General features: G+C 42.3%; 3 protein-coding genes across 7 annotated transcripts; 1 reads left to right on the top strand and 2 right to left on the bottom strand.

Annotated features, from left to right (window-relative positions):
* Positions 1-487: 487 nt before the first annotated feature.
* Positions 488-3,435, top strand: LOC135541780 (voltage-gated hydrogen channel 1-like). Of its 2 annotated transcripts, none has more exons than XM_064968148.1 (6): positions 488-562; positions 1,320-1,534; positions 1,749-1,853; positions 1,975-2,209; positions 2,433-2,545; positions 2,699-3,435. In XM_064968148.1, the coding sequence occupies exons 2-6, from the start codon at positions 1,358-1,360 to the stop codon at positions 2,753-2,755; spliced, it is 687 nt and encodes a 228-aa protein (XP_064824220.1). In that variant the 5' UTR covers positions 488-562; positions 1,320-1,357; the 3' UTR covers positions 2,756-3,435. The 2 variants fall into 2 exon arrangements, with proteins under 2 accessions (XP_064824220.1, XP_064824219.1); XM_064968147.1 differs by having other exon boundaries at positions 491-566.
* LOC135541779 (tectonic-1-like) lies at positions 3,308-14,568 on the bottom strand. Of its 3 annotated transcripts, none has more exons than XM_064968143.1 (13): positions 14,218-14,568; positions 12,849-12,966; positions 12,628-12,761; positions 11,526-11,677; positions 11,220-11,322; positions 9,116-9,228; positions 8,699-8,869; positions 8,230-8,355; positions 7,972-8,060; positions 7,472-7,609; positions 7,129-7,282; positions 6,625-6,756; positions 3,308-3,812 (listed from the first exon to the last, which is right to left on the bottom strand). In XM_064968143.1, the coding sequence occupies exons 1-13, from the start codon at positions 14,528-14,530 to the stop codon at positions 3,666-3,668; spliced, it is 1,890 nt and encodes a 629-aa protein (XP_064824215.1). In that variant the 5' UTR covers positions 14,531-14,568; the 3' UTR covers positions 3,308-3,665. The 3 variants fall into 3 exon arrangements, with proteins under 3 accessions (XP_064824215.1, XP_064824217.1, XP_064824218.1); XM_064968145.1 differs by having other exon boundaries at positions 7,972-8,057; XM_064968146.1 differs by lacking the exon at positions 6,625-6,756.
* Positions 14,569-14,669: 101 nt separating this feature from the next.
* Positions 14,670-24,604, bottom strand: si:dkey-81j8.6 (serine/threonine-protein kinase 10). 2 transcript variants are annotated; one of them, XM_064968141.1, is made up of 17 exons: positions 24,243-24,604; positions 23,332-23,496; positions 22,990-23,038; positions 22,666-22,815; positions 22,339-22,411; positions 22,004-22,198; positions 21,627-21,795; positions 18,758-20,803; positions 18,336-18,466; positions 18,010-18,133; positions 17,041-17,220; positions 16,763-16,892; positions 16,431-16,555; positions 16,142-16,327; positions 15,826-15,951; positions 15,537-15,650; positions 14,670-15,198 (listed from the first exon to the last, which is right to left on the bottom strand). In XM_064968141.1, exons 1-17 carry the CDS (start codon positions 24,390-24,392, stop codon positions 15,073-15,075), a joined length of 4,239 nt encoding a protein of 1,412 aa, XP_064824213.1. In that variant the 5' UTR covers positions 24,393-24,604; the 3' UTR covers positions 14,670-15,072. The 2 variants fall into 2 exon arrangements, with proteins under 2 accessions (XP_064824213.1, XP_064824214.1); XM_064968142.1 differs by lacking the exons at positions 14,670-15,198; positions 15,537-15,650; positions 15,826-15,951; positions 16,142-16,327 and having other exon boundaries at positions 16,456-16,596.
* Positions 24,605-25,156: the final 552 nt, after the last annotated feature.

Genomic DNA, 25,156 nt, shown 5'->3' with positions numbered 1-25,156 from the left:
ACAAGGTGCAGCTGTGTAATAACCATGCTGTTGAATCAGCTTCTTGATATGCCACACCTGTCAGGTGGATGGATTATCATGGCAAAGGAGAAATGCTCTCTAACAGGGATGGAAACAAATATTTTATTTCAGCTCATGAAGCATGGGACCAACAGTTAACAAGTTGCCTTTATATTTTTGTTCAGTGTATCTTACACACGTTATTGTTAAAACAATTTGTTGTCCATGATCACTAAAGTTATTAAAGCTTATTGGCTACAAAATCAATTATATCAGGCACTTGGCAATTGCAAGGCAGAGATGTCCATTATTTTTTATAAAACAATAAAATATCTATTGTAATGATAAACCATATTGGTCTAGATTTTGGGGGGAAATTTAACATGGGATGCCTACACAGTTAACTTGCATCTTGAGAAAGAGGGTTTGATTTGTTAACATCTTGCATGGTTCTGCACTGTTTAAAAGGAGAAGTATACCAATATTGTGCAAAACACAGCTGGGAAACACATAAGTGCCAATTCATCCTGAGTGTTGAGCAGTCGTTCATAGACTTAAGAAGGCAGGTAAGTTACAATAGGTTGACTATTCTTTGTGTATATGACAATATGATGGTTTATAAAATATTTATTCCAGAGACTACTCAATGTGTGTTTTCAGAAATACAGCTGGTAAAAATATGAACCTTATGTTAATGCTAGTAAATTGGTTATACTAGCAATGCCCATGTTAGGAAATGAGTGGAAAGCTTTGGATAAACAGTAAACAATATAGTTCTATTGTGTTATTGCACCTCAGACAAACTTGTGACATTTGAAAGTTTTAGCATAAACATCCTTAAGAGTCTAATGACACACCTGTGCCTCAATCTAAGTACCATAATAAAGAAAAAAGGGGTTAAATATGTGCCCAAAAAACTTCAATATTTCCTGAGCTTTCTTATTTCTCCTAGGTATAGTTCAGACACTTCATAACCTTATAATTTATTATTTTTGGACTGTCTGTTTTGCCATTTATTTTATACCTAAAGGGGTCTTAAATTCAAAATGATCATGATGATCTTAAAACAATTCCATATGTTAGCTTAGTAGAGAGAGAATTATGTTTGAATACAGTACATCCATATTGTAATAGTAATTTTCAGGTGAACAAAAAGGAGAGCAGTCATTGATAAAGTCCACCAAAATCAATCCAGTTTAATTACAAGTTGCAACAGGGAGACACCTCCACCACAGAAGCACTCCCCCCAAAGACTTTCAGAGGTTTTAAAATTACATTCAGTTAAACTTTTAACCTCTAATTTCCACATGCCCTTGCAGGAAAACTGTATCTTTTTGGTGGGCCACCCTGCATCACCATGTCCAAGTACCTGAGGCATTTCACCACAGTGGGTGACGACCACACAGCCCAGTGGCAGGATGAGGAGCTACATGAAGCTAGTGAGGAGCTGGGACCAGCCACAGGACAGATGCCCCAGGGGGAACTCTCCTTCAGAGACTCCCTGAAGATGCTCTACAGCTCCAACAAATTCCAGGTATGGAATATGAGTGGAGTAGGCAATGCTCATACTATCAATCAAACACAGCTAGTAATTGTTACCTTTGCTCAAATCAAATGTCAACTGTGGATGGGGAACATACGTATGTGTGTGTGTTTTTCAGTCTAGGCCGCAAATATGAGACAGTAAATTATCACATACGCTTGTCAGAAGATTGGTCTTGTCTGATGAGTGTTTGCCTCTGGTTTAGATAGTTGTGGTGTGCCTGGTCATCCTGGATGCCATCTTTGTGCTGGTCGAGCTACTGATCGAACTATCAATCATCAATTTGGAGCATGGACACATTGCCCCTCAGGTGAGTCTAGAGTGCAGTGTTTCCCAAAGTCGGTACTGGGGACAACAACACTACACAGCTCCAAAAAAAATCAGTGACCCCAAACTTCCTACAACTCTTCTGTCCTTTCCCTCTTCACCAGGTGTTCCACTACCTGAGTCTGGCTCTTCTCACCTTCTTCATGGTGGAGCTGGCTGGGAAGCTCTTTGCTTACCAGCTGGAGTTCTTCCATCACAAGTTTGAGGTGTTTGACGGGCTGGTAGTGATTGTGTCCTTCATCCTGGATGTTGTGTATACAGCCAGGGAAGAGGCTTTTGATGCATCTATGGGCCTCCTGATCCTCCTCAGGCTCTGGAGGGTGGCGAGGATAATCAACGGTGAGAGATTTCTCACTTTGTTCATGTTCATTAGGCATCAAAGGGAAGAAAATGGACTGAAACAGAGAGGGACTCCCTGGACATGTCCAATAAACACACATTGTAAAGCTTTATCCAATGTATGCCCTAATGAACACAACCTTTATGTCACACAGCTAGCTAGGTCACCAATGTTGTAAAATGGGTTTGTGTCCAACATGTCATGTTTTCTCCCACCACTCAGGTATCCTGGTGTCTGTGAAGGCAAGGGCCGATCGCAAACTTCACAAGCTGAAGCAGAGCAATGATCAACTGGTCCAGCAAGTTAGCGAGCTACAAGAGCGCAGCAGCAAGACGGTGAGTTGGCCAGCCCCCAGGAACCCAAACCCGCCCAAGACAAGTTTGAAGACATTTACATTTTGGTAATTTAGTACACTCTTATACAGAGTGTCTTACAGTCTGTCAATAGACCCTTTTTCAACACACCCTTCAATCTCTTCACCTCTTTAGGAACAAGAGAACAGTAAACTACGGGCTCTCCTGCGACAGCATGACATTACGTACTGATGCAGGAAGAGGAACAAGATGCCATTTTCATTATCCACTTCTAAAGTTTTATTGGAATTGATCAATAAACAAGGGCATATTCTGAAAGGTGTTGACCATCCATACACCATTTGTGTCAGTAATTCCACCATGACAGGAGCTTACACTGCCCAGATAGATACTAAATCTGTTTGTAAATCCCAAATCTGTTTGTACTCTTGCCAACTCAATTGCTGTCATTGTCAAACCAAACATTTGGCATGACAATGAATGACAATGAGTTGGTAATATAGCACAAAGACTGGCACTCAGGCTAGATAGATTCCACATGATTAGGTCAACCTTCCAACCATTATCTGCATATTTAAGCAGATCATAAAAGCTGATCAGACTTCATTGATATCATATGCCAGTATTTCACATTGCAATGAGCATACGTCTTAATTGATATTTTGATATGTGCTATGCCTTTATTCAGCTAATATTTTGTACTTTAGATCCTGTAATGAATTTGTTGCATCTTGCTGTTTTCTGAATACCCATTACTTGCTATGCAAAGACAATACAAGTCGATTCACTGTGAAAGTATTATTAAATGTTGCTTTATTGATTTTTTTTATACTCTCTTATTTGATTTAAACTACAGTATGTACAAATAAATAAAAGGTGGTTGCTAACAGCAGCTGAGTGCCATCAGTGAACATCAGGGTTTTTATTCTCTACATTTTGGTCAGTATACCAGGTGATTCTAAAGAGGCAACATCAATATCCACACTAGCATATCATTAAGAATGAAGCAATGTATTTGGCCATGCATTCTAAGTGGTAAGCTGGTGAGGATATTAAAACATAGTTGTGGTTTCTTGTGTGTGTGTGTGTGTGTGTGTGTTTGTGTGTGCAACACCTGCCCACTCTTCTGTCTGTCAGTCGTTCAAACAAAAGGGAAGAAGAAGTCGTAAGGCAGCTTGGCGTCGATAGTGGGCAAGGCCTTGAAGCCAGGCCGGGCGGCTGCAGACACAGGTACGAAGGTCACAGAGCTGGTGACAGACATGACACGACTGCCTCCAGAGAGTAACGCCTGAGGAAAATAAAAATGGCTATAAAATATAAGTAGGGTGTTAAATAAAGGTGTCATAGCATTGACCAGAGGTTTGGAAGAGGAACTCTCTACTCTACTCACTTCGCAATATGTTTAAGATGCATAAATTAAGTTACTGTTGTATCAAGAGAATCTAACAGTAGCCTATAATTTCTAAGGAAAGTCTGTTGTTCCATTACAGGGCATATAATGATCTTGGTAAGTGGACTACATGTATTAGATTTACATTTTGGTCCTTTAACAGACACTATTCTCCAGAGTGACTTAGTAAGTGAGACACTTATCAGTGTAGCCACGATGAGTGCTCTGGTTGCTGTTATACAAATACAAGCTGATAAAGTTACATTTTTGTTAAGCACTTTGTGACAAATGCTTCTATAAAAATAGCACTATTCAATCAATATTACATTGGTTGCGTCAAATCCGTGTCTCAATATTTTCTGAATGTGTATGCTTGTTATACTTTACACTGCTGCAAGATCATTTTACAAGTTATTTGAGTAATATACACTACCGTTCAAAAGTTTGGGGTCACTTAGAAATGTCCTTGTTTTCCCTGAAAGCATACATGAAATTTTTTGCAAAATTAATAGGAAATATAGTCAAGACATTGACAAGGTTATAAATAATTATTTTTAATTGAGATAATAATTGTGTCCTTCAATCTTTGCTTTGTCAAATAATCCTCCATTTGCAGCCATTACAGCCTTGCAGACCTTTGGCATTCTAGTTGTCAATTTGTTGAGGTAATGGGGCACTTCTTACGTACTATACGGTCAAGCTGCTCGCACAACAGCTCAATAGGGTTGAGATCCAGTGACTGCTGGCCACTCCATTATAGACAGAATACCATCTGACTGCTTCTTCCCTAAATAGTTCTTCCATAGTTTGGAGCTGTGCTTTAGGTCTTTGTCCTGTTGTAGGAGGTAATTGGCATAAAATTAAGCGCAGTCCACAGGGTATGGCATGGTGTTTCAAGATGGAGTGATAAATTTCCTTCTTCAAGATCCCTTTTACCCTGTACAAATCTCCCACTTTACCACTACCAAAGCACCCCCAGACCATCACATAGCCTCCACCATGCTTGACAGATGGCGTCAAGCACTCCTCCAGCTACTTTCATTTTTTTCTGCGTCTCACGAATGTTCTTTGTGATCCGAACACCTCAAACTTAGATTCGTCTGTCCATAACACTTTTTTCCAATCTTCCTCTGTCCAGTGTCTGTGTTCTTTTGCCCATCTTAATCTTTTCTTTTTATTGGCCAGTCTGAGATATGGCTTTTTCTTTGCAACTCTGCCTAGAAGGCCAGCCAGAGTCTTCTCTTCACTGTTGATTTTGAGACTTGTGTTTTGCAGGTACTATTTAATGAAGCGGCTAGTTGAGGACTTGTGAGCCGTCTGTTTCTCAAGCTAGACACTCTAATGTACTTGTCCTCATACGCGTGCCACCCTCCTTCTCGCCATGAATGAGGCATGCGACAAAATCAATGCAGACCAATTTCAAGTTTGGATTCGCCATGGCAAAAGGTTTTTCCCGCGGTGCATAAACAATGATGACATTCACTGTCATGTGGATGAAATTTTGTGGCCAAGTGATCAAGACAAGCTTGATGAGAATGAGAATTGTTTTATTTTCATTAATTTAATTTGTTTCATTAATTTGATTACAGACAGTACACCTATGTTTTTTTGGCATGAGTGATTGTGGAGGATGTCTTCATTGGTCACACCTTTGATTGCAAATTGGATTGGTATTATGGTAATGATAGATTTTCTGTCATTTTCAATACTGTAGCATATCACTTTCAACACTTCTAAGGGTGACTCTAAGAATCTTGTATTGTTTGCTATTGGATTAACTGGTAGTTAAAATGACTAAATTGAAAATATATCATTATGTAGTGTTTCGGTGATTGAACCAATGTTATCATTATATTTCACAAACGTTGTACGATATCTTCAGTTTCTTGGCAATTTCTCGCATTGGAATAGCCTTCATTTCTCAGAACAAGAATAGACTGACAAGTTTCAGAAAAAAGTACTTTGTTTCTGGATATTATGAGCCTGTAATCAAACCCACAAATGCTGATGCTCCAGATACTCAACTAGTCTAAAGAAGGCCAATTTTATTGCTTCTTTAAAATCAGAACAACAGTTTTCAGCTGTGCTGACATAATTGCAAAATCATTTTCTAATGATCAATTAGCCTTTTAAAATAATAAACTTGGATTAGCTTACACAACGTGCCATTGGAACATAGGAGTGATGGTTGCTGACAATGGGCCTCTGTACGCATATATAACTATGAATATGTAGATATCCCATTAACAATCAGCCGTTTCCAGCTACAATAGTAATTTACAACAACGTCTACACTGTATTTCTGATCAATTTGATGTTATTTTAATGGACAAAAAAATGTGCTTTTCTTTCAAAAACAAGGACATTTCTAAGTGACCACAAACTTTTGAATGGTAGTGTATATTTGAATCAATGGTTGTGTGGTGAGAGATTTTTTACAATCCAAATTAATGCACAATGATAGGTTTTGAATGAAAGACTGGCTGCTTTACAAGTGGGACCAGTTTGGAGTGTTGTACTAAAAGTTGTGAAAATGTACCACATACTTGCGAAAATAGTACCCAAGCAGTTAAAGAAAACTAAGCCTAGTCCTGGACTAAAAAGCACTTTCATGGAGATTCTCCATTGAGCATACTTTTTAATATAGCAGTTGGCCTAATCTGGGAAACTGTCCCAAGTCCCATAATGTTTAAGATGACTCAAGGTTTACCAGGTTGCTGGTGTTGGTGTGAATCACTTCAACGACACTGACAATCTGAGCCTGTGGGTTCACCAGGGATCCATATTGGGTCCATTGCACTTCCAGGTGAAGAGACAGAGGAATACTGCAACTCTGAGCTTCCTGCTTAGTCCAAGAGAATATAAACATATAAGGGCTATTACCAACCATCAATATGGAGTCATTGTTGTTTACACAATTGTGGTTGTTGAGAAACAGGAAAAAGCACTTCTCATAACCAACTATGTCTGTTGGTGGTGGAAGTCGTTCAATCAACCATCCATTCTCTCCAAACTTTCAAGATTCAATCCAAATGTCTTATCAATTTCGTCTACTGTTTTGTGTCATCGTTGCAGTATGTTCTAATGGTTGTAATGTAATGGCTGTCTCTGTATCCTTAATATATGGTATGACAGGAACATCTACATCACAACATTCAAATAATATTTTCTTCCACTAACATGCAATGAAAATACTTTGCCCAAAGCTTCTCACCGTAGGTTTGGTTTGGTTCCTTATCGGCACCCAGTCCATTGGGTTCTGAGATGGGGAATTCCCAAAAGAGGCCACATACTGGGGGAAGCTTTGTCCCCTCAATACTCCTAGAACCACTTCTGATACCACTGAGCAGTTAGCAGTCTCATCCAACCTAGAGAGAGAGATAAGAGAAATACAGTATTTCCCGAACCAACCCTTCACCCCTATGCCTTAGTTACTTACAGACAACCAAAGACATTCACATTAGGGGATGAGGGACAAGGGTTAAGAAAAAGTGGCAAGGGATTTGTTTGGGATTGGGCTTTAGGTCCTGTAGAACCGAGCAGTCTTCCTCTCTCACCTCAACGTGCAGCCTGACACCATGTCGACCCCGAACAGGACGGGGGAGCGGTGATGGGGCCCTCTGAGACAGTTTGACAGTTTGGAGCCATGGAGGAGGGTAAAAGCTCCCCTTGAATCAGCACTGTGAACTATTCCAGTGAGCAGGACAGTTAAGGACACAAATACATTATGTCTGACCTCTCGTCAAGTATGAAAAATACTCAGATATAACTTATAGGTTTCATATACGTTTTAATATTGGTTCTTCAATATTGAGTCAGTAATAGGGTGCATATTCATGTTCATATCTCTTAAAAAACAGCAAAATAGGGAGTTATTTCAAGAAAACCAAGGAACTAGTGAATCAAAAGCTCATAGAAAGCTGAAGCTTCTGCTATTCAAAGGGATCGCATGCCACTTTGATCACAACAAATGGATTGTTGATGATGTGAAAACTCATGAAGAATATGCCATGTAAGAGAAATTATACCTAACTCTGGCCACTCCAAAAAAGGATATTCTGCTGTTTTGGATCCAGCCAGTAGAGGGAGCCCCCCAACATAACCAGGATTCCCACTGGAGTGGAGCACCACTTGGTCAACATTCTGCTAGCAGAAGACATCAAGAGGAGAGTGGTATTACTGACTGAAGTGATAGTGATTTTGGCTTTTGTTTACATTAAGAGTAAACCACTTTAATGGGTTGATGCAAAATGGTAAAATATCTATGGCATAGAACTAGGCAAGATGCTAAAAAATATATATATAAATATGGCACCTGGACGAATTCAATTTGAAACTCCTGCTCCATTGGGACCATGTTACGGTCAATGGCTCCAAGGACCAAGGACGCATTCACATTCACAATGTCTCCAGCCTCACTGTATGTGACCATGTAACCAACCTGTCAGCAGAGGAAAACAGAATGTCAAAATTTGACATTAGTGATGAGTCTGAATGCTTATGATTAGGACAAGTCTTCAAGTCATGCCATGGTTCCTACAATCAAGCATTGGCAATAAAATAAAGTACTATTTTTCCACAAATTTGGGTTCTCCTCATTCCCACCTACCACCTCCCTTGGCCATGAGACAGGGTATCTGTCACATTTATCAATAAAAAATAGCATTCCTGCGTACTTGCGAGGGGTTACAAATTGCCTCGCTGCACACGTTTGTTCTTTTTTTAATGCAAGTAGGCAGAGCGGCCATCCTGTGTAACTTGCTTTGTGAGGCTTTAGACTTCACCTGGAGCACCACATTGATGCACACTGCAGAGTCAGGGGCCACAGAGTTCAACAGTAGCGGGTCCAGGCTCAAGTCACCAGTGATATTCAGCTGGGTCTGAGTCCCCTCCAAAGATTGCAGGACGATGGAGGTCACCTCCACAGCAACAAATCGCGCATCTTCACTCTTCTTCTGTAAAATAAAAAGGGAATTGGTCTATTCAGATACAAGTTTGAGGTGGGGTTTTACAGAGTGGTTCTCTCTCATTTATGCTGGCCACAACTACAAGTAAAGGACTAGTCAACAACATTATTTGGGTATGAGTTGACAGAACATTAACTTTTAACATTTTGATTTTCAATGGACAGTGACTTTAAGAGAAATACATTTTGCACTTTCCAAAACATAAAGCTGAACATCAAGGCCAGACCAACTCACAGAGAGGAGACGGGGGTCAGTGTAGCTGTACATGTTCAGGGCCTGCAGGGTGGTACAGTCCCTCTCCAGGACCAGGCTCCGCATGCATCTATTGCTCTGCTCCCTCAGGAACGCTGAAAATGCAATTTGATGAGAGGTTTAGGCTAAAGTGAAGGATGAGGACAAAACTTAAGTGATGTGGTTACATTGTGACCCTCTTCGATTTTGGCCTCTGGCCCCTCCCCCTCAAACATCCTCCTCTTCCACACAAACACTGAGAACACTCAGCCCTGGACTGGTTCCATGTTGGTCCCTAGACCTTTTATATTTCCCAGGTCGAAAAGGACTAAATAGGTGAAAGCAATGTGAAAAGCTCCATGGCTCAATGTATTAGTATATACATTTGAAGTCGGAAGCTTACATACATATTCAAACTCAGTTTTTCACAATTCCTGACATTTAATCCTAGTAAAAAATCCCTGTCTTAGGTCAGTCAGGATCATCACTTTATTTTAAGAATGTGAAATGTCAGAATAATAGTAGAAAGAATTATTTATTTCAGCTTTTATTTCTTTCATCACATTTCCTGTGGGTCAGAAGTTTACATACACTCAATTAGTATTTGGTAGCATTTCCTTTTAATTTTTTTAACTTGGGTCAAACGTTTCGGGTAGCCATCCACAACCTTCCCACAATAAGTTGGATGAATTTTGGTCCAGTCCTCCTGACAGAGCTGGTGTAACTGAGTCAGGCTTGTAGGCCTCTATGCTCACACATGCCTTTTCAGTTCTGCCCACAAAGTGTCTATAGGATTGAGGTCAGGGCTTTGTGATGGCCACTCCAACACCTTGACTTTGTTGCCCTTAAGCTATTTTGCCACAACTTTGGAAGTAAGCTTGGTGTCATTGTCCATTTGTGACCAAGCTTTAACTTCCCAACTGATGTCTTGATATGTTGCTTCAATATTCCACATAATTTTCCCACCTCATGATGCCATCTATTTTGTGAAGTGCACCAGTCTCTCCTGAAGCAAAGCACCCCCACAACATGATGCAGCCACCCCCGTGCTTCACGGTTGGGATGTTGTTCTTCGGCTTGCAAGCATGCCCCTTTTTCCTCCAAACATAACGATGGTCATTATGGCCAAACACTTCTATATTGTTTTTCATCAGACCAGAGGACATTCCTCCAAAAAGTATGATCTTTGTCCCCATGTGCAGTTGCAAACCGTAGTCTGGCTTGTTTATGGCGGTTTTGGAGCAGTGGCTTCTTCCTTGCTGAGCGGCCTTTCAGGTTATGTCGATATAGGACTTGTTTTACTGTGGATATAGATACCTTTGTACCCGTTTCCTCCATCATCTTCACAAGGTCATTTGCTGTTGTTCTGGGATTGATGTGCACTTTTTTGCACCAAAGTACGTTCATCTCTAGGAGACAGAACGTGTCTCCTTCCTGAGTGGTATGACGGCTGCGTGGTCCCATGGTGTTTATATTTGCGTACTATTGTTTGTACAGATAAACGTTGTACCTTCAGGCATTTGGAAATTGCTCCCAAGGATGAACCAGGCTTGTGGAGGTCTACAATTTTTTTTCTGTGGTCTTTGCTGATTTCTTTTGATTTTCCCATGTTGTCAAGCAAAGAGGCACTGAGTTTGAAGGTAGGCCTTGAAATACATCCACAGGTTCACCTCCAATTGACTCAAATGATGTCAATTAGCCTTCTAAAGAAGCTTCTAAAGCCATGACATAATTTTCTGGAATTTTCCAAGCTGTTTAAAGGCACAGTCAACTCAGTGTATGTAAACTTCTCACCCACTGGAATTGTGATACAGTGAATTATAAGTTAAATAATCTGTCTGGAAACAATTGTTGAAAAAATTACTTGCGTCGTGCACAAAGTAGATGTCTTAAACTATAGATTGTTAACAAGAAATTTGTGGAATGGTTGAAAAACAAGTTTTAATGACTACAACCTAAGTGTATGTAAACTTCCAACTTCAAATGTAAGTAGAGCCATCACAGTACTGCTTCAGCACCTTCAGATCTTTAAAAAACTAGGGACCTAATAGGGAGGGGGCCAGTGCTGACAGTGTGAATGTACATGGAGCTGAACAGTCTCTGGTACCTGCAGGGTTCAGGTCAGAGCAGTGGGCTGTAACAGAGGGGGCCGGCAACCGGAAGAACCCCCTTCCTCTGCTTTCTTCCTCCGTTTCTATGACATCTCCGTACTGAAGGGGGGGGGGGGGGAAGAGTTGGAAAGAGTGTGAAGGTGCTAACTGAAGCTAGTGTCAAACTTTGTTCATTGTAGTTCCCAAGGGTATTGCACTATTAAGTATATTGTACTATTAACAGAAAACAATCTCACAACAAAAGCACTGTTGATTCTTCTTGATGGACATTGTCAACTGTGTGGGGTTTGAGTGAGTCTCACCAGGTATCCAGGTGAAGTTAGAGGTTCCACTGTAGACGTTGTGGCCCCATTATTGGCAGAACCAAACAAGAACTGCACAAAGTGCTTGTAGAGGCCATCAAAGTTCCCTGCGGTAGGAACCTCAGGAGCGGCGAGGGACAGTCCTGCCTCATCTTCAACGCAGATGAACAGAACATAGATAATTGTCACCTTATCAGAGACTCAGATCAATTATGCTATTAGATGTTTGAAATTCAAGAATCCCACAATCACATTCTTCGAGTGATTACAGGTGTGTTCTTTGTTATTACAGGTGTGCATGTCCCTACTTAGGTCAGATAATGATCAACTAACATTAATAAACTGCTAGTAAACCAAAGACGTTAAATAACTAGAGTGGAGGGAGCATAAGAATCAGGTCATGGATTGTACAGAGTGGCTACAGATATGGAGCTTCAGTATTCCAATTTGCCCAAACCACAAATTCTGCGCATATGCATTATTATTATTATTTTTTACGTAGCCGAGTGCCCACTCAACTGTCAACATACTTGCTGCCTAGAAGGTTTGGCTACCTAGAGGTGGAATGCAGAAAGACACAGACAGCCAGTCTAATTAGCAATTGAATGTTGTTTTTTTAATCATCATTGCAAACAATGGCTAAGCTGCCAGGAGGCAGACAGGCAGTCAAGTAGTGTTCTTTTTTCAGGAACTACAATATGGCAGCAACTATAAAGATTAGCCTTCATCATCACACAAAATGCTGAAAATGTAAGGACTGCGTCCTGCTTGCGCGACTGCAATATCCATTACAACAGACAGACAGAGAATGTTGTAGCCTTCGTAAAATGTTTTGGAAAGTTCATTCAAATCGCCATAGGGTTTTATTTCACCTGTTCAGAAATATGAGGCAGACATCATCAGAGTTCAAAAGAGGGTGAGTAAATAGAGAAACATGAAGGGAGGGGGAGTGAGCAGCAGCTACGTTAGCAAAACTAATGTGATCCGGATCCTTAGCTTTAAAAAATAATAATAATGTTTCCGGAAGGGCGGGCGGGGGTGAGGAGAGGCTCTGTATCTGCCACAGCCTAGAATATATTATATCAAGGCCTATTAAACTTACAGTTAGTTGACTGTATGCAGAAGACGTCTAGGTTAACCTCCTTCTGGACCGACCTCTGCACCTGAGCATAGCCGTCTATAGTTTCACTAATAGTGTAGGTGACCACGTCCTGACCGCAAAGCTTCGGCTCACCACTGGAAAGAACACATAGATCAATTATTACACTGATCATATCAAACCCCAAGTCATCAGAAAAGAAAAGAGGAGTGCTAGTGACTTGCCGGACTGTTTTCACTGTACAGCTGGTGAAGAGAGCCAATTCCTGTCTGCAATCTGGGTCACAGCAACAGTTGGGGTCACACTGGTCCTTTAATTGATCACACGGGCAAATTCTGGAAACTGAGGATAAAGAATGCTAATTTAGCTGAAGTGACACAGCAACCTAGACAGAGCTCACCTAATGGGTTACACCTAGGCTAATTATCTGATCCTTATGCGTGTGTTAGTCTCACTAGACAGACGAGTTGCCTACCACAATGTAACCAATGTGCTGTTGCCCCAGTTCTGGGATTTCCAAGACTATGTGCATCCCAAATGGCACCCCATTCCCAATATAGAGCACTACATTTGACCAGGGCCCATAGGGTAGTGGACTGTAAAAGGAATAGGGTGCCATTTGGGATACACCCTACATCTAAGGGACCACATCAATATAATAGTAACCCATAGTACAGATAGATAAGATTCCACCTTATGTTAGGCTTGCTATAACAGAACGGGGTACAGGCCTACCCACCCTTTTACCCATGTTCTGGACTTTATTGGACTATGCACAAACCACATCACATGTAGATTGCCTGAAATGTTATGTTCAATGTCTATGTACCCTTATGCATGGCCCTGTTCAAATACTTTAGAACAAATACATTTCCTTGAAATATCTCTGATAAGGGTTATTCTGTCTAAAGTAATGTAGGCCATACTGCCCTACCAAGCAAAAGAGCAGTAACTGTGCATTGTCCAAAATGTGTTATTCACTTTTTTTTTTAAATACATTAAATACATGCTTTGTCGTGTGGACAAATATCCTGCCTCCATTGTGTTGTGTATTGGAGAAAATGGGGGGGTAATGGTCGCAGTAACTGCAAAAAGTTCAGGTGAAACCAAGGGAAAAGGCAGTAACTGCCATCACACACGTCAGTTACTTACTGCCTTTTACCTTGGCTTCACTGAGCTTTGTGCTGCTGTGACCCTGGTATCATTTATTGTCCTTCGTTGATACAAGTATAAAACTATATGACACTGACAGCCACATACAAATACATATATTAACACAAGTTTGTGTTAAAGACAATCGTCATGGAAATGTATTCAGACGTAAGCAAAAAGTCAGTAACTGCCGTCTAGGGACAAATTTCATGTCAGAGGTTAGGGTCAATATGAATAAAAAATAATCTCATAGTAAAAGAACCACATCTCAAATGATCTGCCTACAATTAATTTGGCTGGACAATTTAAAAAAACCTTTAAAGTCATTTTTCTCAGTTTCACTCTATGAGCAGTTACTGCACTTTTGCTTGGCAGGGCAGCATAGTACAGAAAGTAGGGTGCGGAGACGTTACATTTTGAGAGACAATCAACCGTCCTTACCATCCGTGACAGAGGGAGGCAGGGAGCCGGATAGCGGCAGAGGTACTTGAGGAGACATGGACAGTGGCGTTGACTCTGTGGTTGACGGTGTACTAAAACCAGTGCTAACCACATTCGATGCAGTTGAAACAATCTCAACGTCTAGAGCGGTGGGATTCTCATAATCCGTGAAATTCTGCCTACCTAACAAATCAATGACAGATTCGTTAGCGCGTGCAAAAGTAGAATTGAAGTCGTCCGTGTTTTGTGCTACACTGAACTCAAAAAACGGCCATGTATATAAAGTTATCAGCACCCAAACAAAAGCGTCCATCTTTAATATTGATCTCTGGAAGCATTATGTTGCTTAGGGGATCCCTGTTGCATTCTGGGTATTCCAACCCGAATTGTTTGTTGGTGCTGTCTTCAGCCACCAGGAGGACATGTGCTCACAATCACAGGATACTCAGCAATAGATGATAACCAACATTTGTAATTTATTGCAAACATTAGGTTTAAAATAATAGAAGGGAAATATCTGCCCCACAACAGTGTTTGAAAGAACACATACTAAAGTAGCTTGCTACACATCCTTCAGTGGTCAACTATTGAAATATGTACAAACATGTCCTCTATTCTCTTGCAAGAGAGGCATATACAATATTTGACAAAAATAAAAAATATTGTCAGTAATTCCTCTTATACTCACTCCTCTGTATAATGAGTTTAGGTCCTTTAAAAAATGTCAGGCACTGTCAGAGTAAAATTATAGTATGTTGTTTATATACACGTATGTGAGTTCCCTGTAAGAGTGTGTGTCTGATATAAAACGCAGTTACATTTTTCAGGATTGTTTTCTTTTTTGGTCGCGGTCAGTTAAGAGAAGTTGTGGCTTGAGAAGAATCGTGAGCGTCGAGGTGCAAACCGGGACTCAGGCTCACTCCCCCGTCTCTTCGCTCCCTCCTTCTCTCTCCTCCGGCGAGCCAGGTCTTCCTCCAACACCTGCACACACAGACAGAAACATATTCAAACACAGACAGATGGAAGGATGACAGATGGACAGACAGACACATAGACACACAGATAGATACACAGACACACACACTATACCAGACTATGCCTGCACACTCAGGCATAAACACGTTCAAACACGGATGGACAAACAGACTATATACCCTCATTGAAACATTCAGGTCATCGAGGTCAAGTCAACAAATGCAAAGGAACATGTTTTGGGATTCAAAGTGTAGCCCTGATGTCCCTTCAAACAGCAAGCTATTAGTGTATGCATGTCTATTCTATTCCCACAACAAACTCTCTTCTTTCTCTGTCTCCCATACCTCTTTCCTGCAGGCCAGCTTGTCTTTCCACTCGTTCAGCTCTAGAGTGTGTTCATCCTCCAGTCTCCGAATCTTCTTCTTCTCCATATCAACTAACAGCTGCAGTTTCTCATTCTGAAACACACACACGAGCACACATGCATACATTTGATTTTTTTATATAACCAATTATGCTTATTTGATTATAATGAAAACATTCTATTATAGAGTATACCAGTTTATAGTAGATATAATATGAATATCTACAACCCAGTGAGCTTGCTAGCACATGGTGTGTAGTGTAGTGTACCTGCAGCTCCTGGAGTTCAGTCATATTGCCGTCACACTGCTCCTGCACCTCCCTCAGCTGGCCCTCATGGACCTGCTGCAAACTCTGCCTCTCAGCTCGCTGAATGCCCTCCTCCTCCGACATAAACTGACATACAGAGAGAGAGAGAGATGGAGAGAGAGAGAAAGAAATATAAATTGTGAGAGAGGGAGAGAAAAAGAGACACAGACGGAGACCAAGATGATTGCCAAACAAACAATTACTAGTGGCCAATTGAGCACAGAAAAGAATGTTAACTATTTGGGAACTGAGAAGCCATACAAGTCTCTGTACTAACCAGTGTGAGGCGCTGCCTGTGCTCTTGCCCACTCAGGCCCAGTGTCTTCAACTCTTGCTTGAAGTGGGCCAGCCTGGCCTTGGCCTTGGTGCGCTGGGCTCGCTGGAGCTGGGTCCTCTCCTGGGCCTGTTGGGCCCTCTGCTCATCCAGCAATGCCCGATGGAACTGGGACGCCCTGTCTGTATCCTGGGAAAGGACAGGGGAGAGGGGATCATGGTCATGGTGTGTGTGTGTGTGTGTGTGTGTGTGTGGGGGGGTTAGGGTTCTTAGTGAGAGCATTCCAACTCACTTTGCTGTGCCTCTTGGTAAGCTGTTGTCTTTGCAGTGAATACTGCTCCTTCACCTGCTGCTTGAAGAGGTGGTACTTCTCCTGCAGATGACGTTGCTCCATCTCCCAAATTACTGATTCCCGGGCTGCAGGCAAGGAGCCCATATATGTGAATGAATCAAAGTTTCTATAGGCGTAAACACAGTCAATGTCACCGTTGTGGTCAATGTCTAATTTCTAATTTTCATAAATTTCTAATTTTCATAAAGCAGCCCATAATCGTAACCGATTTGTGATTGCGTAGGTGCATGCGTACGTGAGTGTGTGCTGATAGTGTGCGTGCATGTGTGTACCTCTCTTAAGCTGCTGGGTCTTGACAGTGATATCCCACTCCATTGAGGCCACCTTCCTCTTGTGTTCCTGGACTCCTTTCTGGAGCGTCTCATTGAGCTCCTGCTGCTGCTTCTGCAAGTAACGCGCCTCCTGGGATGAACACAAGAGGAAACAAGATATACCAAGGGCTCTCTGTGTGTGTGTTGGTGAGTATGTGTGTGTGTGTGTGTGTGCGTGCGTGTTGTGCGTGCGTGTGTGCATGTTGTGCGTGCGTGTGTTTGCGTGCGATTCGGTGTACTTCTCTGGGTTGAGCCTTCAGTACAGCAGCCTTGCGGTTCAGCTCTCGCTCCTGCTGGCTCTTGAGTCTGCGTGCGTCCTCTCTGAGCCTGGCTGTGTGCTCTGTCTCCATGCGGCTGCTCTGCTGAACATACTGCTTTTCTACCCGCTCCAGTTCACCATCGTAATACTGCTTCTTGCTCTGCACAATGCACACAAAACACACCAAATTTGCTGGAGTTTGTAAGACGGGGGGAAAGATTGCCACAAATCTCATGCGATCACTCAATATTGAAAATTAGTTGTTCAGGCTGTTAAATTCAAATCCCTTACCTTAAAACCTGAAAAAATGTGTGTTTTTGGAAGTCACAATGGTGTAATAACAGAATGTAGCTTATATGAATTAAAATATGTTTTCATGTCATATCGCCAGTTGGCAACCCATCCCTTATGGGATTAATTGACACTTACACAAACATTACAATAATTCGCTGTGATAATTCAGTGATAATTCTTCCAGTGTTCTTTGCAGTGCGAATCGTATAGAGTGAAATTTAAAAAAATAAAATAAAATACATAATAGTAAATAATGTTATCCAAAAAAGAACTATATCCCTAGAGCAGTAAACATATACATACTGTACATACTGTACATACTGTACATACATACATACATACATACATACATACATACATACATACATACATACATACATACATACATACATACATACATACATACATACATACATATACCGATAAATAAATACAACATTTAAACAGAAGGCATTTGAACCCAGTCTGGCACAAAGAGAAGATTCAAGTGGGAGACAGGCTTACACACAATTTACAGTATATACATACAGTACGTGCCATTTGCTATATAGAAGCTAAATATTATATTATAATTAAATTACAGGTAGCACTTTTTATTTTATTGCAGGTTTTATCTAAATATTCCGCACACGGGACCCTGGGTCCCACTACTCACTGTCATCTCCTGGGCGATCTGTCGGAACATCATCTCTCTCTGTTGCTGCAGCCGCTGCTCCATCTGGGAGTATTCTCTCTGCTCCTCTCTCTGAAGGAGCTTTAAAGCCTGCAGCTCCTGGCGCCTGCATAGTCAGGTACACACACCCACACGGACACACACGGACACACACACACGGGAGATTGAACATACTAATGAATTGAATGCATTGAATATGAATGTGTTTAAGTCTCCCATTCAAGATGTATTGGAAATTATGAGTCTATCCTTAATCTAGTTATTTTTTCATAGGAGCCCAAGCCTTGTTTCCAGAGGGAAAAGTTTACCTGGCAGACCGCATGCGCCGCTCTTTCCCATCGGTCTCTTTCAGGACCTTTGACGTGGTGACGCTGACCTCTCGGCCGTCCACCATGAACTTCCGGGTCCTTTTGATCGTCTTCCTGTTATGGATCAACTCCTGGAATACAACAAAGAAAAGATTACAGTCACAAAGTGCTTCTGTTTAGTTGGTGTAATCTATCTAGGGAAGCACACAACACTTCTTATTACCTCTCTTAAAGGGAAATTACACTCTAAAATCTACTTTTGTCAGATGTTTTCAGAACTCAAAAATGGACTACACCTGAGAAACTTTTGGAGTGGAATGTCTCTTTAACCTTAATAAATTGTACTCTTATGTGTTATGTTCTGTATTATATTCACTTGGGGAACCAATGGGTGCCAGCCTGCCCTGATCACTATCACTCACCTCTACAGGTCTTGACATTGTTGAGACTGTCATTGTTGAGTTATCTTTCTCTGTCATGTCAGCTTGGTCATCAGTGGCAGCCATCTTGGGTTTATTGTCTGTCACTTTGTGCCAGTTTCCATTTGATGCTGAGTTCAGGTGTGCTGTGTCTGTGGCTGTTCCCTGAGATCTAGTTGAGCTCTGTTTGGTCAATATGTTTAATTGGGTCTGACCTGCCTCCTCCTCCTTTCCTCCTTCCTCCAGCTTCTTCCCTCCTTCCTCCCTCCCACTATTTGACTCCAAGGTCAAGTGTACCCTCATCATAGGTTCTCCAGTTGGGGGGTCAGTCATCTTCTCTTCTCTTTTACTGTCTTCTTGTTTGTTTCTCTCTTCTTTCGGTTCCTGCTTTATGATCATTTTGGATTCTTGTGCTTGGATAATCACAATGTTATCACTTTCTAATCCAAGGTCCTCCTCTTTACTCTGTTCTTCTTTTCCCACTGTTCTGTCCTCTGCTCTCTCTACATTTTCACATTCAGTAACTTTGACATCAAGGATTTTATCTTCTGTGTCTGCCCTCAAACTCTTCTCCTTTTCACTGGTCTCAACTTCCATTGTTGATTCACTTCTTTGCTTCTCTGTTTCAGTCTGTATTTCTCCTGTTTGTTCTGATTGTACAGTCTCTTCAATATCACTCTTAGATTCTCCGTCCTCCATTTCAGGACTTGCTTCATGTTCTTTTAAGTCCATTCCTTTGTCTGGAGTTTTCTCAATGTCTGGACAGTTGCTTGTCTCTCCTTCGCTTGTCTTTAACTCCACCTTGACCTCCTGTTCTTCTTCTACATATGTATTGTCTTGTATTCCTTCTTTATTTATCTGCATCTTATCCCTTTCTTCTACCATACTCCCCTCGTGCTCTGCCTCTTCATCTCTCTTAGCATGTAGTTCATTCTCTTCTAAAATCTTCTCATCCTTGTCCTGCTCCTGCTCCTCCTCTCCCCTCTCCTTTTGTATTTCCTCCTTGGTCCCTTCCGTCCTCTCGTCTTTGCTCTGTTTTGTCTCTTCCTCAGCCTTCCCACTGGTGGCCATCTTGAAGTGATTATGAGTGGAGAGATCCAGAAAGTCTAGCACTGAGTGCTGGGTTTCTCCTCTCTCTTTTGTGGATGGGTGGGGCATTTCCAAAGACAAGGCTATAACCAGTGGACTTTGTTTGTGCACTAACTGGCGAGGAGCTTCTTCTACCCTATGCTTAGTATCATTATTTGGTGCTGATTTAAGGATACCAATTTCCTTAACTGAACATTGAGCCTCAGTAATTGGTTGTTTAATGTCTGAGTCAAGTGCATCACCAACAGAGTCATTGGTACTGTTTTGGTTCATATCAGTGTGTATGCCTACTATTTCCTGTTCAGAAGAAGAAACCACTTCCAGGTCAAGGTCTTGGGCCTCACAGTCATTTGAAATTTCATCCATCTCTTTTTTCTGCCCCTCAACCTTTTCTTCTGCATCATCTCCTGTGTCATTTGTTTCAGGGATGGGTTGAGTGATCCCTCCCTCCAAGCTGCCCCTCCCAAAATTCTCACACAGATCCTTCTCCGCATCCCCTGCATCTCTCTCTCCTGCTGGATGTGTCACTTCCTGCTCTTCTGATTGGCCAGTGGGACTGTCCTCCTTGTTCTGTTGGGTCTGATTGGCTGGAATTGAGGGTGTGTCTCCCCAGAGACCGGACTTGCAGCGCCGAGACCCGGTGGTCAGAAAGGAGAGAAAGGTCCCTGGCTCCCAGACCGACAGACGCCTGGCCAACTTTCTGGCCCTGTCCGTGTTGGGAGTCTCCACCCTGGTCCCAGCGGTGCCCCCATCTTTCACTGGGGTGGAGGAAGAGACTGGGTCAGGGTTGGGTGGAGGTGGTGGTGGACTCATACCAGCCTGTATGATAGATGGGCCCTCCTGAGGTTTCTCTGGTACCTGCATTGTCTCTTCTTCCTGCCCCTTCTCAGACTGGGCAGTCCCTCCATCTGACCCCACAATCGCGTCCTCGTCTGTGGAGCCCCCATGGTCGATCAGGGACTGGCAGAGGAAATAATAGGATGTGTTACCATTGTTGTTCATTTAAGACAGACTTTAGGAGGCAATTTCAATTGTATCTATTTTCTGTCCTATCTACTTGAAGACAAATAAAAACACACAAAGGACAAAATGTTGGAAAGTTGATGTATGAACTTCCACCTACAGTATACTGTATAGAAGCAGAAATAGAGAAACTTTCCCAACACGTTTCAGATTGAAGCAGATCTCTATGAGAAAGGCATCACTCCCTCAAATCAAGTCTGCATCCCAAATGGCACTCTATGGAGAGCAATAGTAATGCCGTCTTTCTGTACTCCACCATGGCTCGTTGACCTGAAGCCTATGGGGAAATGAATGGGTGTTTTGGAAGGGTTATGGACAAATGACGAAAATAAGGTCTGGTAAAAACAGGCATAGGAGATCTTATACGTTTTGTTCTATGAGATAATCTTCATCACTTTTTGTGAATTTTGAAGCATTTATGTAATCAAAACAAGCACATAAAGGCTTCATAATTCATAAAGGTCATGTTAACTAACTTCAAAAAACTAACAAAACGTATAAGATCTCCTAAGCCTGTTTTTACCACAGACCATATTTTCGGCGTTTATCCCAAAACCCCATTCTTTCTCCATGAATTTCCCCAATGGGAATGGCCGAACGAACCAAAGGTAACTAATTTCTATTTTTTAGGACTACAAGTTGGCAAGCTCTGTTCCCTATATAGTGCATTACCTTCGACCAAAGCCTATGGGCCCTGATCAAAAGTAGTGAACTATATGGGGAATAGGGTGCCATTTGGGAAGAATCCCCCATCTCTTACCGCTGTCTCCTCCATCACCTCAGCCTTGGCCTCGGCGATGAGTTCCTTCAGGGCTCGACCATCCCGTCCAGCGCAGGGGAAGGGGTGCGCCAGGAGCTGCTGGGCTCCCCACCGGGCCTCAGGGTTCTTCTGCAGCGCTCTCCGCAGGAAGTCCTGGAAATGGGAGGACCTGAAAGTGGGAACACAGTGCAGGGCCACAGGGATGGGTATAGGTTTCAGGTGACGCATCCCAAATGGCACCCTATTCCCTATGGGAAAATATGTTTTCCATGTGTTTGATACTATGAGCTGGCCCTCCCCATTTAAGGTGCCACCAGCCACCACTGATTCATAAAAATAGAGACATCTCCATGTATGACTAACTGTCCCTGACTCACCAGAGGCGTGGGTTGCTGAGGGTGGGTGGGGGGGACTTGGTGATCTTGAGCAGGACCCTCATAGGGTTGAGTGAGTGGTGAGGGGGCTCCATCTCTGCAGCCTCGATCAGCGTCACGCCCAGGGACCAGACGTCCGCCTTGGGGCCATATGGGTTCTCCTTGGAGGTCTCACACTGGATCACCTCTGGAGCCATCCTGGGATAGAGGGACGGACAGACAGAGGGACAGACGGACAAATTTAGACATTGGGGTTGTTGAAAAAGAATGCACATGGGAATGTGGCTGCATGCTTACAATATTTAAACATATACAAAAATGATAGGAGTAAGACAAACCAGTAAGGGGTTCCAATGAAAGTGGCTCTTTTCTGGAGGGTGTGTATGTTTTTGGCAGACACTCCGAAGTCGGCTGGGGATTGAAACAGGGCTTTGAGAGGACTCAATGAGAGGCACTGATACACTATAAGAGAGATACTAGGATAGACTTATAAACAACATTTAGACAGACACACAGTCAGGTAGACAGGTAAACGGACGGATGGATGGAAAATCCGGGAGAGAGAATCGCACAGAGACAGAGAGAAAAGACGGACAAAGAGAGACAAAGAGAGAGAGAGAGGTTATAATCCAGTAGTTGTAGGAGTGTGCTGTGCAGTTTTGTACCCAGTTTGACGTGTCCCTCCATGGTGAGGAGGATGTTGCCTGCCTTCAGGTCTCTATGGATGATGTGGTGCTGGTGGAGGTAGCATAGAGCCTGCAGGGTCTGACAGCATACCTCACTGATCTGCTGCTCAGACAGGCCCCGCTCCAGCTCTGGGGGGTTCACACACACACACACACACATGGACACGCACGCACGCACACACACACACACATACACATACACATACACAAACACAATAACATATAAGGACAAGCAGGGGCTTCCCAGAGGAGGAAAAACGAAAGAAATGGAAACCAAGGAGTGCATGATGCTTTGGCACCCACCTAACATGATGTCATCCAAGGCCCCCCCTGGGCAGAACTCAACCAGGATCTATGGGACAGAAAGAGATAGAATCTTCTACGATCAATCATCAAAAGCCTTAACTGTATATATATATAATGGATAGATTTTGTATGTATTTTTTACTTAACCTTTATTTAACTAGGCAAGTCCGTTAAGAACAAATTATTATTCACAATGACGGCCTAGAAACAGTGGGTTGCCTTCTTCAGGGGCAGAATGACAGATTTCACAGATTTCACATAGTTCACTGAAACCCCTCCAAAAAGTCCTGACCCAGTGTATTAATATGGACACCTAGCAATGGAGTCAAAAGACCTCACCCACAGCCAACCCTCAAAGAAGATGGCGTCCAACAACCCAAGGATGTTGTTATGGCGGCAGGCTGCCAGGATGTCGATCTCGGTGATATAGTCGTCAAGCTGCTCCTCGTTGCGTACCTCCATCACTTTAGCAGCAGTCAGGGCCCCAGTGGTGTGGTTCTGGGCCTGAATACAGACAGAGGAATACACTATGGTCTCTACGGTTCCATCTACATTATACTGGATTTAGTCTACATATTATATGTTATTTATCATCTTCTCGCAGGCTTTGCATCAAAATGCTTTGTAAAAAAATGACAAACAATCACAAACAATACCTTGAACTCATATACCAGTGAGAGAGATACACATGACATCACTCTAATCTAGGTGGCCCTAGTTCTTTGCATCTTGGATTCAATAATAATACAGTATTCTACATTTACAATTTACACATGAATAATAAAACCATCACATTAAAGTTGGAAATCAGTCAGCTAAGTGCAACAACAGTCAAGGTGTTTCTGCAAAAACAGAAGAGCAGATGCGTGTGGGTTATACGTCGAGACAGGAAGTTATATTTCAGCCTGTATGGGTTGACAGGAAAACGACAAACCACAGTATGGCCTCATGACGCATGCTATGCTCTGCCTACCATCGAGAAGATCCACAACACAGCTTTAAATCAAAAGCACTTCATAGTTTGGTAACACGGTTGGCTGCTCTTGTTTTGCACTGAGACATCATTTCACTCCATCATTTCCATATTGAATTAAAACCAGAGTTAGTTACTCTCCATCCCATCAGAGATGATAGAATTTTCATCTTAAATGTAATATTTTTATGGATTTAGTTTGGTTTGGAGAGGAAAGGAGACAAGACCAGACCAGAAGTTAAAAGAAGTTGAGTATTGGGCCCCAGCCTGCTGGTACCTTGTAGACCTTCCCAAAGGCCCCGTCTCCCAGCTCCCCCTGGGTGTCCCAGGTCTCTCGAGGGTCCACGTCTCTCCGGAGGTTCTCATAATGCTTCACCCTCTTCTTCTCCGGGCCCAAACGAAAGATACGCATCAGAAGGGATGCCATGTCCCTCACCCCACCTTGCCCTGTCCTCCTTACTCTACAAGGATCTCCTCAGTTTACAGCGCTACAGTGGACAGCAGCCCACAGAAACAAAGCCAACACCACCCGTTTCTTATATACAACGTCCGCCCAAGATAGTAAGAACAGGCAGAACCAAACATCAAGTTCCACTGTGGGTGGAGACCCAATGTGAAAGGTCTTTGACTCGCTGCACACCTCCTTGTCTCTGAAACCTCTCAGAAGAGACGCAGGAAGTGACTGTACTAACCACATCCTACACAGAAAAAAAGAGAAAAAGAAAAAGCATGCAGTGAAAGACATTTTTGGGGGTAGGCCTATGCCCTGCTTATCTTTGTGTATTGAGAGATATATATCTGCCTCACTCAGAGAAATAAGTAGTACTGTTATGATTTACAGTCAAATATAACAAATAACTACATGTTTAATAATGAAATGTACAAATTATACATTTGTGATATCAATATTTAAAAACATTTATAAAAAAAATGATTCAAACAGTAATATGAGATCTTTATGTAGAACATTTACATTTGACATTTTAGTAATTGAGCAGATACTCTTATCCAGAGTGCATTCATCTCAAGACAGCTAGGTGAGACAACCACATACACTACATGACCAAGAGTATGTGGACCCTTTCTGTATGGACCTCACTTTGTGCACGGGGGCATTGTCATGCTAAAACAGGAAAGGGCCTTCTCACAAAGTTGGAAGCACAGAATCAACTAGAATGACATTGTATGCTG

The sequence above is a fragment of the Oncorhynchus masou genome, chromosome 6 (assembly GCF_036934945.1).
Source record: "Oncorhynchus masou masou isolate Uvic2021 chromosome 6, UVic_Omas_1.1, whole genome shotgun sequence".
Taxonomy (NCBI): domain Eukaryota; kingdom Metazoa; phylum Chordata; class Actinopteri; order Salmoniformes; family Salmonidae; genus Oncorhynchus; species Oncorhynchus masou.
This window is presented reverse-complemented; position numbering and strand designations above follow the sequence as displayed.

Excerpts from the sequence above, each read along its gene's own strand:
- LOC135541780 (XM_064968148.1), top strand. The coding sequence starts at position 1,358 with ATGTCCAAGTACCTGAGGCATTTCACCACAGTGGGTGACGACCACACA. Across the intron at positions 1,535-1,748 it reads ACAGCTCCAACAAATTCCAG|ATAGTTGTGGTGTGCCTGGT; the intron begins GTATGGAATATG and ends CCTCTGGTTTAG. Across the intron at positions 2,546-2,698 it reads AAGAGCGCAGCAGCAAGACG|GAACAAGAGAACAGTAAACT; the intron begins GTGAGTTGGCCA and ends TCACCTCTTTAG.
- LOC135541779 (XM_064968143.1), bottom strand. The coding sequence starts at position 14,530 with ATGGACGCTTTTGTTTGGGTGCTGATAACTTTATATACATGGCCGTTT. Across the intron at positions 11,678-12,627 it reads CTGCATACAGTCAACTAACT|ATGAGGCAGGACTGTCCCTC; the intron begins GTAAGTTTAATA and ends TCTGCGTTGAAG. Across the intron at positions 11,323-11,525 it reads TAACTTCACCTGGATACCTG|TACGGAGATGTCATAGAAAC; the intron begins GTGAGACTCACT and ends CCCCCCCTTCAG.
- si:dkey-81j8.6 (XM_064968141.1), bottom strand. The coding sequence starts at position 24,392 with ATGGCATCCCTTCTGATGCGTATCTTTCGTTTGGGCCCGGAGAAGAAG. Across the intron at positions 22,816-22,989 it reads CTTGGATGACATCATGTTAG|AGCTGGAGCGGGGCCTGTCT; the intron begins GTGGGTGCCAAA and ends TGAACCCCCCAG. Across the intron at positions 20,804-21,626 it reads AGGTGATGGAGGAGACAGCG|TCCCTGATCGACCATGGGGG; the intron begins GTAAGAGATGGG and ends TTCCTCTGCCAG.